Source organism: Dromiciops gliroides, chromosome 4 (assembly GCF_019393635.1).
Source record: "Dromiciops gliroides isolate mDroGli1 chromosome 4, mDroGli1.pri, whole genome shotgun sequence".
NCBI classification, from domain to species: Eukaryota; Metazoa; Chordata; class Mammalia; order Microbiotheria; family Microbiotheriidae; genus Dromiciops; species Dromiciops gliroides.
The window spans coordinates 306,808,381-306,822,812 of NC_057864.1; the positions used below are offsets into that span (position 1 = coordinate 306,808,381).

General features: G+C 35.0%; 2 protein-coding genes across 2 annotated transcripts in view; one reads left to right on the plus strand and one right to left on the minus strand.

Moving 5' to 3' along the window:
* ME1 (malic enzyme 1) overlaps positions 1 to 14,432 on the minus strand; it is a 198,460-nt gene that overhangs the window by 152,117 nt on the left and 31,911 nt on the right. The window contains 1 exon segment of the mRNA XM_043999505.1: positions 3,344 to 3,477. Within this exon segment, the coding sequence (XP_043855440.1) occupies positions 3,344 to 3,477 (134 nt within the window).
* On the plus strand, positions 8,368 to 8,646 carry LOC122752634 (60S ribosomal protein L37a-like). Its single transcript, XM_043999506.1, has one exon. It carries the CDS (start codon positions 8,368 to 8,370, stop codon positions 8,644 to 8,646), a length of 279 nt encoding a protein of 92 aa, XP_043855441.1.

The window sequence follows — 14,432 nt, forward strand, 5'->3', positions numbered from 1 at the left end:
GCTGATACAGGAGTCGGGCCCAACCCCACAGTCCCCCTGACACAGATCCAGTCCCAGGAAGGCCTCACCAGAGAAAGACACCCCCAGAGCCTCTGAATCAGCTGAAGCACCAGGGTCATCTGGAACTAAGTTCACAGTCACTGACTCCAGGGCCAGTGCTCTATCCACTGTGCCATCTAGCTGCGCCCAGGAGAGATAATTTGAAAATTATTGGTCTACCTGAAAACCATGATCAAGGAAAGAGTTTAGACATCATCTTCCAAGAAACTGTCAGGGAAAATTGCCCTGATACTCTAGAAGCAGAAGGTAAAATAGAAATTAAAAGAATCCACTGGGGCAGATGGGGCAGCTAGGTGGCAGAGTGGATAAAGCACTGGCCCTAGATTCAGGAGGACCTGAGTTCAAATCCAGCCTCAGACACTTGACACTTAACTAGCTGTGTGACCCTGGGTAAGACACTTAACCCTCATTGCCCTGCAAAAAAAATAAAATAAAGTAACTGTAGACAATATAAAATATTTGGGAATCTACCTGCCAAGACAAACCCTATTAACTCTATAAACACAATTACAAAACACTTTTCACACAAACAAAATCAGATCTAAATAACTGGAAAAATATCAATTGCTCATGGATAGGCAGAGCTAATATAGTAAAAATGACAACTCTACCTAAATTAATTTACTTATTCAGTGCCATACCAATCAGACTACCTAAAAATAATTTTATAGAGCTAGAAAAATAATAACAAAATTCATATGGAAGAACAAAAGGTCAAGAATATCAAGGGAACTAATGAAAAAAATGCACAGGAAGGTGGGCTAGTTGTACCAAATCTGAAACTATACTATAAAGCAACAGTCATCAAAATTATTTGGTACTGGCTAAGAAATAGAGTGGTGGATCAATGGAATAAAGATAGGAGACAGAGTAGTAAATGACTATAGTAATCTACTATTGGATAAACCCAAAGATTACAGCTTCTGGGATAAGAACTCAGTATTTGACAAAAACTGCTAGGAAAACTGGAAGATAGTATGGCAGAAACTATGCATAGACCAACATCTTACACTACGCCAAAATTAAAGTCAAAGTGGGTACATGATTTAGACATAAAGGGTGATACCATAGGTTAATTAGGAGAGGAAGGAATAGTTTACCTCTCAGATCTATCTATGGAGAGAAGAATTTAGGACCAAACATAAGATAGAGAATATTATGAAATGTAAAATGGATGATTTTGATTACATTAAATTAAAAAGGTTTTTTACAAACATAAGTAATGCAGCCAAAATTAGAAGGGAAATAGAAAGCTGGGAAACAATTTTTACAGCCAGTTTTTCTGATAAAGGCCTCATTTCTAAAATATATAGGGAACTAAATCAAATTTATAAGAATGCTAGTCATACCCCAATTGAGAAATGGTCAAAGGATATGAACAGGTAGTTTTCAGATGAAATTAAATTAAATTAAAACTATTTTCATAGAAAAATGCTCTAAATCACTATTGATTAGAGAAATGCAAATTAAAACAACTCTGAGATACCATCTCACACCTATCAGATTGGCTAATATGACAAAAAAGAAAAATAATAAATGTTTGAGAAGCTGTGCAAAAATTGGAACACTGATGGTTTGTTCATGGAGTTGTGAACCATTCTGAAGAGCAATTTGGAAATATGCCCAAAGGGCTATGGGGCTGTGAATATCCTTTGACCCAGTAATACCACTACTAGTTCTGTATCCCAAAGAGAACATAAAAAAGGGAAAAATATCCACATGTACAAAAATATTTCTAGCTTTCTCTTTGTGGTGGCAAACAATTGGAAATCAAGGGTATGCCCGTCAAGATGAACAAGTTGTGGTATATGAATGTAACTGGGATACTATTGTGCTATAAGAAACGATGAGCAGGCAGATTTCAGAAAAACCTGGAAAGACTTAAGTGAATTGATGCTGAGTGAAATGAGCCGAACCAGGAGAACATTGTACACAGTAACAGCAACATTGTGTGATGATCAACTGTGATAGCCTTAGCTCTTCTCAGCAATTACAGCAATCCATGACAATTCCAAAGGACTCATGATAGAAAATGTTTTCCACATACAGAAAAAAGAACTGTGGATTCTGAAGGAAGATTGAACCCTCCTGTTTCTACCTTTTTTTTTCCTTTTTGAGGTTTTTCCCTTGTGTTCTGATTCTTCTTTCACAACATGACTAATGCAGAAATATGTTTAATGTGACCATATATATATATATGTATATATATGTATATGTATATATATATGTATATGTATATATAGGATATATATACATATATATATCCTATATCAGATTGCTTTCTGTCTTGGGGAGGGGGCTGGGAAGAGATGGAGAAAAATTTGGAACTCATAATGTTATAAAAACAAGTATTGAAAATTATCTTTACATATAACTGGAAAATAATAAAATACTTTTATGATAAAAAATTTTTTAAAAATTAATGAGACAAACACCTTTTAAAATCAAAGTTCTTAAATTTTTTTATCTTAGATCTTAGATATCCTGTCAACTCATTAATTTGAATGCTCTTCCTGAATAATTTTTAATTTCCACATTTCAATTAGGGAGGCAACAAGATAGGATGGAAGAGCCTTAATCAGCATAAGGCAAACAGGCTTTGATGTGCTCTTCCTCCCTCTGACAACCAACAACCTTCCCCACGAGCTATTATCTAGGGCCCCTGTAGATATATGAGAGCTGGATTCTCTGGGGGATAAGTTCAACTCCCCATTTTACTGCATCTACCACTGCATGAACACTGTGTTACTTTTTCATACCAATATTGTCCTAGAGGTCCTATAAGGATACAAATCATATCTCCAAAGAATCAAAATTGTGCATTACCAAAAGGAAAATGGAGAGGCAAATGGTGGGTACAAATATTCTATAGCACATTTCCAAACATGACTGCTAAGCAAGAAGCAGCATACCAGATTTCTTTCAAGGTAATAGGATTTAAGGATCAAATGAGATAAACTTACATAAGGTGTTTTGTAAACATAAAAGTGCTATGTAAACACTAGCTAAAGACAGGTACAGGCACATTGGCTAAACCCTCTGTGAAGGATTTATAGGAAAACATGGACAAGAACTGCTATGGGTGAATATGTAAAGAGGTTATTATCTGGCCCACTAGAAGAATTATTCACATTAATGAAATCAGAGCCATTTAAGTACTTAAGTACATTAATTTTTAAAAATTATAAAATTATTTTTTCCTCTGAACTTCCCCATTAAATACCACAGAAAAATCAGACAGATACTACTAAACATATAATAAATATATTTAAAAGTGATTTACCTGTCAAAATCTGAGTTAAGCCGTTCAAAATTCTTAACAACTCGCAAGACCTGGATGTCTTGACCAAGAAAACAAGGTGGCAGTAATCCATGTATATTCAACTGTTGTCTCTCTTCCAAAGTGAAAGCCATACCCTATGGACAAATGAATATAACATAAATCCCAGAAAAAGCACAAAGGACAATAAAAACAAGAGAATGGTGTCTTGATTTTCAACAATGAAATGAAAGGCAGAATGATTTACTTCAAGAATACCAGATTGAGAGAGCACCGATAATGTATGACTACAAGTTCTTAACCTTAGTAAGCAAGCCTCAGGTTCAGGCCATACCTACCTTGGGGAGTTTTATGAAGATGAAATATATAACTGATAGAAATGAAACTGTTTTGAAAACTTTGCAGCACCATACAAATATAAGGAGGAATCATTACATTCCAATCATACTGAATTCGTTACTAGACACATTAATACTTTCCCACCTCCCAACCTTGCCATTTGAAATTTTACTCATCCTTCAAGTTCTAGTACAAAATGTTACATGAAGTTCCCACTTATTCCCAGAGTCAGAAATAAGCTTTTCTTTCTCTAGCTTTATATGGTACAATAGCCTTGTATATCACCTTTGCTCCTACTATACTTTATCTAACATTAGTTTCTAAATATTTATTGCATATTATTATAAATGTATGTGTTACATCCCCTGACCTATAATATAAATTCCTTAAGGGAGAACTATGAATTATTTTTGTTTTTCCCCATGGTATACCAACACTTTACCCATTGTGAACCCTTGTAAAAATGAAAAATGAAATGTTAAACATAGGCAACCTGCACTAAATATTATGTTCTTTCAGAGAATTAAGACCAAAATCAGGAAGCAAGACTAAAGGAATGAATGATTTTTTAAAATTCCACCATAAAAAAAATATAGCAACAGAAATGATCAAGACACAAACCAAAAAGAAGAAAATTACTCCAAAACATCTATAATCAAGGTCTCAAAGTTTTGGTACAAGTTCAACTGGGAATTCCTAAAGAATAAAGAGTTTAAAAAATGAGTTTTACATTATTTCATAAATGAAATGAGAGAAAAGAATCTGAAAAGTAACAAGAGTATTAGAGGAAATAACTGGAAAATAAATGAGTTAAAAATAAAGAATTGGAAAGAAAATTAATATTTTGGTATAAGAGGTAATATTACCCAAGCTACAGATTCCTTGAAAAGTAGAATGGATTAAATAGAAATTAATGACTCCATGAGACAATAAATATTCTCTTAAAAATCAAAGACTGAAAAAATAGAAGAAAATGGAAAGTGTCTCATATGAAAAAAGAAACATTATAGAAAACAGTCAAAGAAAAATAAAGTCATTAGACTACATGAAAACCATGTCACCCTCCACCCACAAAAAGAGCCTAGACACATTTCAAGAAATCATGAAGAAAAAAAACTGTCCAAATATCTTAGGATGAGAAGGAAAGATTAAAATAGAAGAGGAAAGAAAAGAATCTTCAAGTCTTCTCCTGGAAAACAAAACAAAGTGAAACAAAATGATAGTTCCCACAAAAAGCATAGCCTAAATCCAGAGCTTGCAAGCCAAGGAAAAAACATATATTGCAAGCATCCAGGAAAAAAAAAAAAAGGTTTGAACACTGAGGAACTACAGTCAAGCCCACACAAGATTTGGTGGCTACTGCTTTTAAAGAGTGAAGATCTTAGAATACTATATCCCAAAAGGCTACTATATCCCAAAAGGCAAAAGGTATGGCTTACAACCAGGAAAAACTAACCTAGCAAAACTGAGCAAAATCTTACAGGAGAAAAATAAGCCTTTAAAGAAATGGGGTGGGGTTGGGGCAACTAGGTGGTGAAGTGGATAAAGCACCAGCCCTGGATTCAGGAGGACCTGAGTTCAAATCTGGCCTCAGACACTTGACACTTACTAGCTGTGTGACCCTGGGCAAGTCACTTAACCCTCACTGCCCCACAAAAACAAATAAATAGGGGGAAAGGAAAAGCCAAGATGGCAAAAAAGAGACAGTGACTCACCTGAGGTCCCCCCCAAAACCCTCTGAATACCTTTAAAAATGCCATAAAACAAATACTGGAGCAGCAGAACCCACAAAAGGATGGGATGAAATAATTTTCTAGCCAAAGACAACTTAGAGGGTTGGCAGGAAAGGCCTGCCACACCCAGGTAAGAGTGGAACATGGTACAGACAGGCCACACCAGGACAGACCTGGCCGCAGCAAACCAGGAGCAGGCCTTGAGAGCCAATGAATCTGCAGCAACAAAGCACTCAGCCTCTGGACAATGAGAGTCAAACAACTGATCAGAAGGAGATTACAGGGGTCTTTTTGTGGCTCTAGGAGAAGGACTCTGTTGCTTTGCCCATACTTGGATTTAGGTCACAGTCTGCGTGGAAGTCCCAGGGTGAGGAAGAGCACTAGTATGCCAAAACTTGTGGCCACAGTGGAGCAGAGGCCCTTGTCACAGTTCCAGGCCAGAAAAGAATGCTTGTTGTGATAGACTAGATTCTTCTCACCAATACAATGGGGCAGCTAGGTGGTGCAGTAGATCAAGCACTGGCCCTGGACTCAGGAGGACCTGAGTTCCAAAATTTTCTCCTTCCCTCTCCTTCTCCCTCTTCCTCTCCCTCTCCCTCCCTAAGATAAGCAATCTGACATAGGTTACAATATGCAATCATATTGAACCTTAATTTTATCTGAACTTGTCAAAGGAAGGTCAAACACAAAGTTGCATGCAAAAATACATTTCACTCAACAGGAAAATGGAAGGAAAAAGCTAAAGGGGGAAAGAAGGAAAAAGAGGAATGATAGATTAAGGTAAGGAATAGTCCTAATCAGAATAAAATTTAACCACAGATTGTAGATCATGAAGAGGCTTAAAAAGAAAAAAAAAAAAGAACTTGTGAGTAGAATCTGGATGAGAGAAAGAGAAAAAAGGCAGCGTGGCAGAAGTAGATTATATTAAACCTAGAGTATGGGTGCTGAGCACAGTCCTCCATGCCCACCACCTTATTTTTTATAAAAAAGGGACAGGAAACAAGGATGGAAAACCATAAATGAATAGGATTATAAAAATATGTAATTAATTGTCATAATTGCGAATGGGACTGGGAGTGTGGCAGAAGTAGGTTATATTAAACCTAGAGAGTATGGGTACTGAGCACACTCCTCCATGCCCACTACCTTATTTTTTATTTAAAAAAGGGACAGGAGGGGGCAGCTAGGTGGTACAGCAGATATAGCACCGGCCCTGGAGCCAGAAGTACTTGAGTTCAAATCTGGCCTCAGACACTTAACACTTACTAGCTGTGTGATCCTGGGCAAGTCACTTAATCCCAATTGCCTCACTAAAAAAAAAAAAAAAAAAGGACAGGAAACAAGGATGGAAAACCATAAATGAATAGCATTATAAAAATATATAATTAATTGTCATTAATTGTGAATGGGACTGGGATGAACTCACCCAAAAAAAGGAAAAGAATAGAATGGATTAGAAAGCAGAATCCAACAATATGTTGTTTACTTGAAACATAAAGCTTCAAATAAAGTTAAAAAGAAAAGGAGCTAGAGTAAAAATTATTATGTGTCAAGTGAAAAAAAAAAAGGCAGGGATAGCAATCATTCTCTCAGAAAAGATGACGACAAAAACATGCTTAATTAAAAGAGATAAATGGGGAAATTACATTTTGCAAAAACGTACCATAGACAATAAATAAATGACAATACTAAATATATGTGTACCAAATGATATAGCATTCAAACACTTAAAGGAAAAGTTAAATAAGTTACATGAAAATATAAATGGTGGGGTGGAGGGAGGGTCACAATGTTTCCCTTTCAGACTGATAAATCTACAACAACAACAAGAAATAAATTAAGGACCTAACCAGAATTAGAGTTAAATAAAACAGCCCTCCAGTGATTACTAAATGGAAACAAAAAGCAGTATACATGTTATCAACTATGTGCAGCACCTTTACAAAAACTAATCATTTAATATGTCATAGAAGTCTCACAAATGTTGAGAAGCAGAAACATTAAGCAAATCTTTTACAGGCCACAATGCAACAAAATTATAACGAATAAAGAGCTATTGAAGAAGCAATTACAAATGAACTGAAAACTAATAATAATTTCTTTTTTTTGTGGGGCAATGAGGGTTGAGTGACTTGCCCAGGGTCACACAGCTAGTAAGTGTCAAGTGTCTGAGGCCAGATTTGAACTCAAGTCCTCCTGAATCCAGGGCCAGTGCTGTATCCCCTGAGATACCTAGCTGCCCCCTCAATATTATCTTTAAAATAGGAAAAGAAAGGATCCTACAAAATTCCTTCTATGATACAGATACTGTTTAGATACTGAAACAAGGAAGAATTAAAACGGAGAAAGAACACCCCAGACCAATCTCTCTAGTTAATATTGATGCAAAAATTTTAAATAAAATGTCATCAAAGAAACTATATCAGTATTTTACAAAGATTATATACTATGACCGAGTCAGATTTACATGAGGAATAGATTAGTTCAATATTAGGAAAATTGTAAACATAATTGACCATATCAATAACAACAACAAATTTGACTATCTTAACAGATGAAGAAAAAACTAACAAAAACAAAAGTCAGCATTATATGTAGTGGTGACAAACTAGAGTCTTCTCAAAAAAGATCAGGAGATAGCAAGGATGTCAATTTTAACTATCACTATTTGATCCAGTTCTAGAAATGCTAACTATAATAAAGAAAAACTGAAAAAATAAGCACAGGCAAAGAGAAAATAAAATTTATGACTTTTTGCAGATGATATGGTGGTTTACTTAAGGAACCCTAGAAAATCAACTATAAACTAATTGAAAGAGCAACAATTTCAGCAAAACTGAAGGATAAAAAAATAAGCCCTCTTAAATTACCAGAATTTCTGCTGATCACTGACAAAACCTTGCAGGAAGAGATACAAAGAGAAAATAACTACAGACCTCTCTAAGCTCTGCCAACATGGCTAAACATACCAAGAAGGTTGGAATTGTTGATAAATATGGAACACGTTATGGTGCATCCCTCAGAAAAATAGTGAAGAAAATTGAAATTAGTTGGCATGGCAAGTATACCTGCTCCTTCTGTGGCAGGACCAAAATGAAGAGACGGGGTATGGGTATCTGGCATTGTGAATCCTGTATGAAAACAGTACCTGGTGGTGCATGGACCTACAATACCACCTCTGTGGTCACAGTCAAATCCACCATCAGAAGACTGAAGAAATTGAAAGACCAGTAAAATCTTCTCCCCATCAAATATCTGTAGCCCATAGTCCAACAGTAAACGGGTTAATTTATGCAATGAAAAAATCACTTTGGTAAAATAACTACATAATTATTAAAATATTAGGGATAACCCAAGTTCGAATCCAGCCTCAGACACTTGACACTTACTAGCTGTGTAACCCTGGGCAAGTCACTTAACCCTAATTGCCCCCCCCAAAAAAAATTTAATTTAATTTAAAAATATATATATATACATATATATGTGTATGTGTGTGTGTATACACACACACACACACACACACACACACACACACATATATATATTAGGGATAGAGACCTAGTAGTGATATTGCTGGGCCAAAGGATATATACACAGTTTTATAGCCCTTTGGACATAGTTCCAAACTCCACCAACAGTGTACCTATTTTTCCCATACCCCCCTCCAGCCTTTGTCATTTCTGATAGGTGTGAAGTGGTACCTCTGAGTGCTTTTACTTTTTTACAATTTTTTTTTCAACTCTGATCTTTTCATCAGGAATGTTTGAAAGTTCCCTATTTCATTAAATATCCATTTCCCCCCTGAAGAATTAGACTCAGTTTTGCTGGGTGGGGGATTCTTGATTTGTAACCCTAGCTCTTTTGCCTTCAGAAATATCAGATTACAAGCCCTCTGCTCCTTGAACTTGGAAACCACTAAATCTAAGAATCTAAGAATATAGTGTGGGAAATAAAACATGTATGCAAATAGGTAAAATACTAAATATAATATAACAAGTCATAAGCTATATAAAGTGGCTATCTTCAGATAAAAGGAAGGTGACTTACATTGGGGGTTAGGAATTAGAGAAGTATTAGTAAAAAATTTGGTCCAGCTGGCTGGTAAAGGATAGAAAGACTTTCAAACAGCATGCATTGATTTAGGGAAAAGACATTCCAAGTATGGAAAAGCATGAGAAAAACAGAAAAATAGCTGATTTATTTGGGATATAGTCAGTGGCCCCAGTTGGCTTGAACAGAACATTGAGTTGTTGCATGAGAGTGATATATTTTTTTTTACTTATTGCAAGTCTTTTTGAGAACTGTGTTAGTGCCAGAAAACCTAAGCTGTAGCTATGATGTTACATTCCTAGATATACAGTATTACACCAAAAGCAGAAACATGAATTTTAATCAACAACCTACAATAAACCTGGAGGGTATCAACTGTTGAAACTATTCCCTTTCCATTAATTAAAATAGATATATTAATACATGAAAAAGGTTACTTTGCTAGAGTTCTTATAAAATTAAGACAATTTTAATATATATGATTAAAGAAATACCACTTGTATCTCAAGAAAATCATCTGTACCTCGAGTGGAGTTACATAGTAGGTAGAAAGCTAGCCTCCATAATGGGTTCAAGTCTATATCCAAGACATAATGCCATTGTGTGACCCTGGAAAAATCACTAATTTTCTCAGTGCCCCAGCTGACTCCCTATGGCTATAAGTTGCATAGCAGATGACAGTCTACATTGGTAAAGGGAGTTTCCTCAAAATGGAATTCATCACACCAATCACAACCTTAAATATTAAAAAAAACAAAACCTCTAGAAATCTACTACAAAATATTGCTACTCAAAAAATTCTGATTAGCACATTTAATTATTTTGAAATAGTAAGGGAATTTCCTTAATCAAAGGCAGATAATTATGAAGCATTTTTAACTTGTTATATTTAGATACTTGGCAATAACCATTTCTAACATATCATTATAATATATATCATAATACAGCTTTTTAACAGAATATAGTATGCTTAAGGGAGAAAGAAAATAAAATACAATAGGTTTTCCTTTCAATGGAAATGGAAAATGAATGAAGAAGAGAATTAGGTTACAGTTAATGTCTCAAATAAATATGAATATCTATGAACAAATGGTAAACTAAACACTATATCAAGATATTTCCATCTGTAGACTATAATCTTCAAAATATCAATGATATGGGAGTATAGCTTTCTTTTCCGAAGTACTAACATATGGTCCTTCATTTATTATTCAATAATGGTACTTAATATAGCCATTTGTTCCTATAAGTTAGACAACATTTAATATGAAGTTTTTTAAATATCTGAAATAAATTTTTATGTCTAACAGATTTCACATATTTTATTTAGTGTAAATGACTGATGATGCCATATGGAAATCTTTTTTATATCCTTTGATGTGTAGTAGCTAGAAAAATTCCTATATGCTGCTGACTAAATTTTCCTAGACATAATGAAGTGCCAATTCCACTCTTTTATTTGGACCTAGAAATCTGTGCAAGTTTAAAACACTATAACTGGGCTCATACTCTTATATACTGTAATTAAAAATCCCACTTACAGTGACAAAATTCCTGAGAATCTACAAAAACGTATTGATTTAAAACACAAGTCTTTGAGTTTTTAAAAGAGTGATGATAGGTACATATATATGAGTAGTTTCTTAAAATGTTCTTATAATGAAACAATAATTCAAATTCTCAACTGTTTTTATCTTATGCCACCATATTTTGGGTTTCCATAGTCATGGAGATATACATTTTCTAGAATTAATAATAAGCATATTGTGTCCCATCTCTTGATGATAAAATGTCAGTCTAACACCGGAACATTCTCTCATAACAATTGTTGAATTCCTATTTGAAAGGATTTCCACCTTAATATTACCCTAATGAGGCTTCCTACAGGTGATAATTTATCTACCTACAGTATACCTTTTGGTTCTAGCTTTCAATTTGGTTAGTAATGAGTCTAATATAGCAGAATAGACAAAAAGCTTTCACTAATATTAAATTTCCAGACCACCTGTGATTCATGCTAATATTTCAGGTAACAAACTGTTTTTTCTTCCTCTCCTTTCAAATCCCTCCTTTAAAATAAAGTATTAAATTAGAGATCCACAAAGCAAAAGATATGCTGTTTCACTGCTGAAGGCAGAAAACAGAATGGCCATTCTTCTAGACCATAGTAATTAATCATTATACCCTCTTAGGAAAATGGATAGATTGTCAAGCAGAAGTGAAAATGAAATCCCAAGTGGCAGAGAACTGGACCTACCTTTTCACTAAGCATCAATCATCAAAAGATTATCAAATGTGACCAAGACAAACTAAGCAATTCTTTATAATTTTTTTATATAATCTGATATCATTACTGCATAGGAAGAATAAACGCATTGACACATTCTGCACTCCTTCCTTTAAATGCCTCCAAGAAAACTACAGCAATTTACCAGAATTTTGACAGGAATAATAAACAGAAATGATTCAACATAAAATGGTACATTAAAATTCAATACTGGCAAAGTGATCAGAACTAGAAGCACAGTTTATACAAACACAACAACAATATAAAGAAAAAGCAACTCTGAAAGACTTTAGAACTCTAATATGTACAACAAAAAAACTAGGTTTCCAAAGGACTTTTAAGATGAAGCATGCTACCCACCTCCTGCTAGAGAAGTGATGATGGACTTAAAGAATAAGACACATTTTTGGATATGGTCAATGTGTAAAATTTGTTTCCCTGCACCCTGCACAGTTGTTATGTGAGGGCTTTATTTTTAAAAAATTGTTCAAGGGAGGGAATGGGGGGGGAGATATTATTGCAAATATTTATAAAAATAAAGAAATGAATTTTTAAAAGACAATTATCATATGTTTCTGAGACTCTTGTGTAAATAGGCATTACCCTTATCTGCTCTATAAGACAGAAGACATCTTACTCTAAGAATTCCTATTAAGGCATATATTTTTCATCAGCTTTGTGATATGCTACAAATCAATGCAACACTTGAAGCTATTTATGTTTATGGCCTGAAAGACATCTAGCAGATTATACAATATAAGAGATAGTATCCCAGAATCATACAGTTCATTCATTTCAACCAATCAATAAACACTGGTCAAATGCTTATTGTACTAGGCACAATGATGATCTCAGGAGATACAAATATATGTTAAACAATGCCTGTCTCAAGAGGCTTACATTATACTAGGAATATAAAATAATTATAGCGATTTGTACAGGGAACACAAAATACAGTTATGTGTGGAGAGGGGATCTCACTAAAAATTGATAGAAAGGTTTCCTGAAGGAAGTATCATTTAAGCAAAGTCTGAAAGGATGCCAGGGGCTCCGAGAGGCAGAAGTGATCACTCCAAACAAGGGTATCATATAGGCAGGACACAGGCCATGTATGGTGTAACAAGTGGGCAAGTTTAAAAGGAGCGTAGCCTGAGTGAGAAGACTAAAGCACTGTTCAGACTGTAAAGATAGGATGGAGCAAAGGGGAGCCATTGAAGTGACAAGGTGAGACCTGCACTTTAGAAATATAAATCTGGCTGCTGTGTGAAGGACAGGTTGGGGAGAGAAGAGACTGGGTTCAAGAAGATCAAATAGGAGGCAACTGCAACAGTCTAGGTAAGAGGAGCTAAGGGCCTGGACTATGATCTCAATAGTGCCCTAAGTTGAGAGGAGGGGAAAGCTATGAGAGATGCCACAGAGGTAAAAAACAAGAAAGACTTGGCAACAGATTGAGTGAGTTCAAGGTAAACGAGAGCAAAGGAATAAAAGAAAATAAAAAGAGGATGACATATAGGCTGAAAACCTACACAGCTAGGAAAACGGAGGCACTCTTGACAGAAAAGGGGACAAAAGGAAGAGAGACGGCCTTCTAAGAGGACAGACAATGATGAGTTCTGCTCTAGACACACTGAGTTTGAGATGCCTATGAAACAAAAATTCCAGCTGGAGATATCAGACAGCTAGAAATTTGGGACTAAAGACCAAGAGACAAATAAAGGTTGACCCTGTAGATTTGGTAGTCATCTGCACAGAGATGACAAGGGAATGCATGGAAGTCGATGAGATCACCTAGAGAATGTTATGAAGTGAAAGAAGTGGAGAGTCCAAGGCAAAGTATACATAGGGTACATCACATGGAAGATAACTCTGCAACGTGAGACTAAGAAGAATTGGCTGGATAGGAAGGAAGAGAACTATGATAGAATAGTAAAAACAGTGAAAACCAGAAAGGAGAAAGTATTCAGAGGGAAGGATACGGAAACCAAAGTCAGAGAGGAAAAACTACTGGCCTGTGATTATACAAGTAATAGTAGAATAAGGACTTTTGACTCCAAGTACAGTACTTTTTCCATTACATCTACTTTCCACATTGCTGCAATTCTTAAAGTATGAATCTATTTTTTTTAAATACCATAAACATTGAAATCCCTAAGAGAGCTGAAAAGCTCAATTATAACTAGTCTAAAGATACTGGTCACATTCCACACATATCCTCTTTAGTTTTGCCAAGAATTTTAATTTATGAATTTATGAATTTCATATCATGGTTTTTGTTGTTGTTCTTTTACTTTCTTAATGAACTTACTACAGTATGTGTGGCCACAATAAATCAAAGTGCGATATCTGGTCATGCATTTAGAAAGGGGAAATTATTCTTCAAACTTCTTTTATTAATTTATTGGAAAAATATCTTATTGCTCTGTAGAATATGTATGCAACTTCATCCTTCCCTCATTTTTGAGCTCCTTTGATTTCTGAAAACAAACTTAAAGGTTCTCAGTGCTGCTTTTCCTGGATTATCCAGCAGAGAGGACTCAAACAGAAGCAAGCTATCATCTTATAGTTACCCATTATGACAGATGCAAGTTTTCTATCTACACAAAAAATCACAGATTCCATAACAAATCTTTTTAATTTCACTAAAAAGCAAAAACACATTTTTGTTTGTTTCCCAAAGCAAGTA

What these genes read in the sequence shown, in the direction of transcription:
- LOC122752634 (XM_043999506.1), top strand. Translation starts at nt 8,368, where the DNA reads ATGGCTAAACATACCAAGAAGGTTGGAATTGTTGATAAATATGGAACA.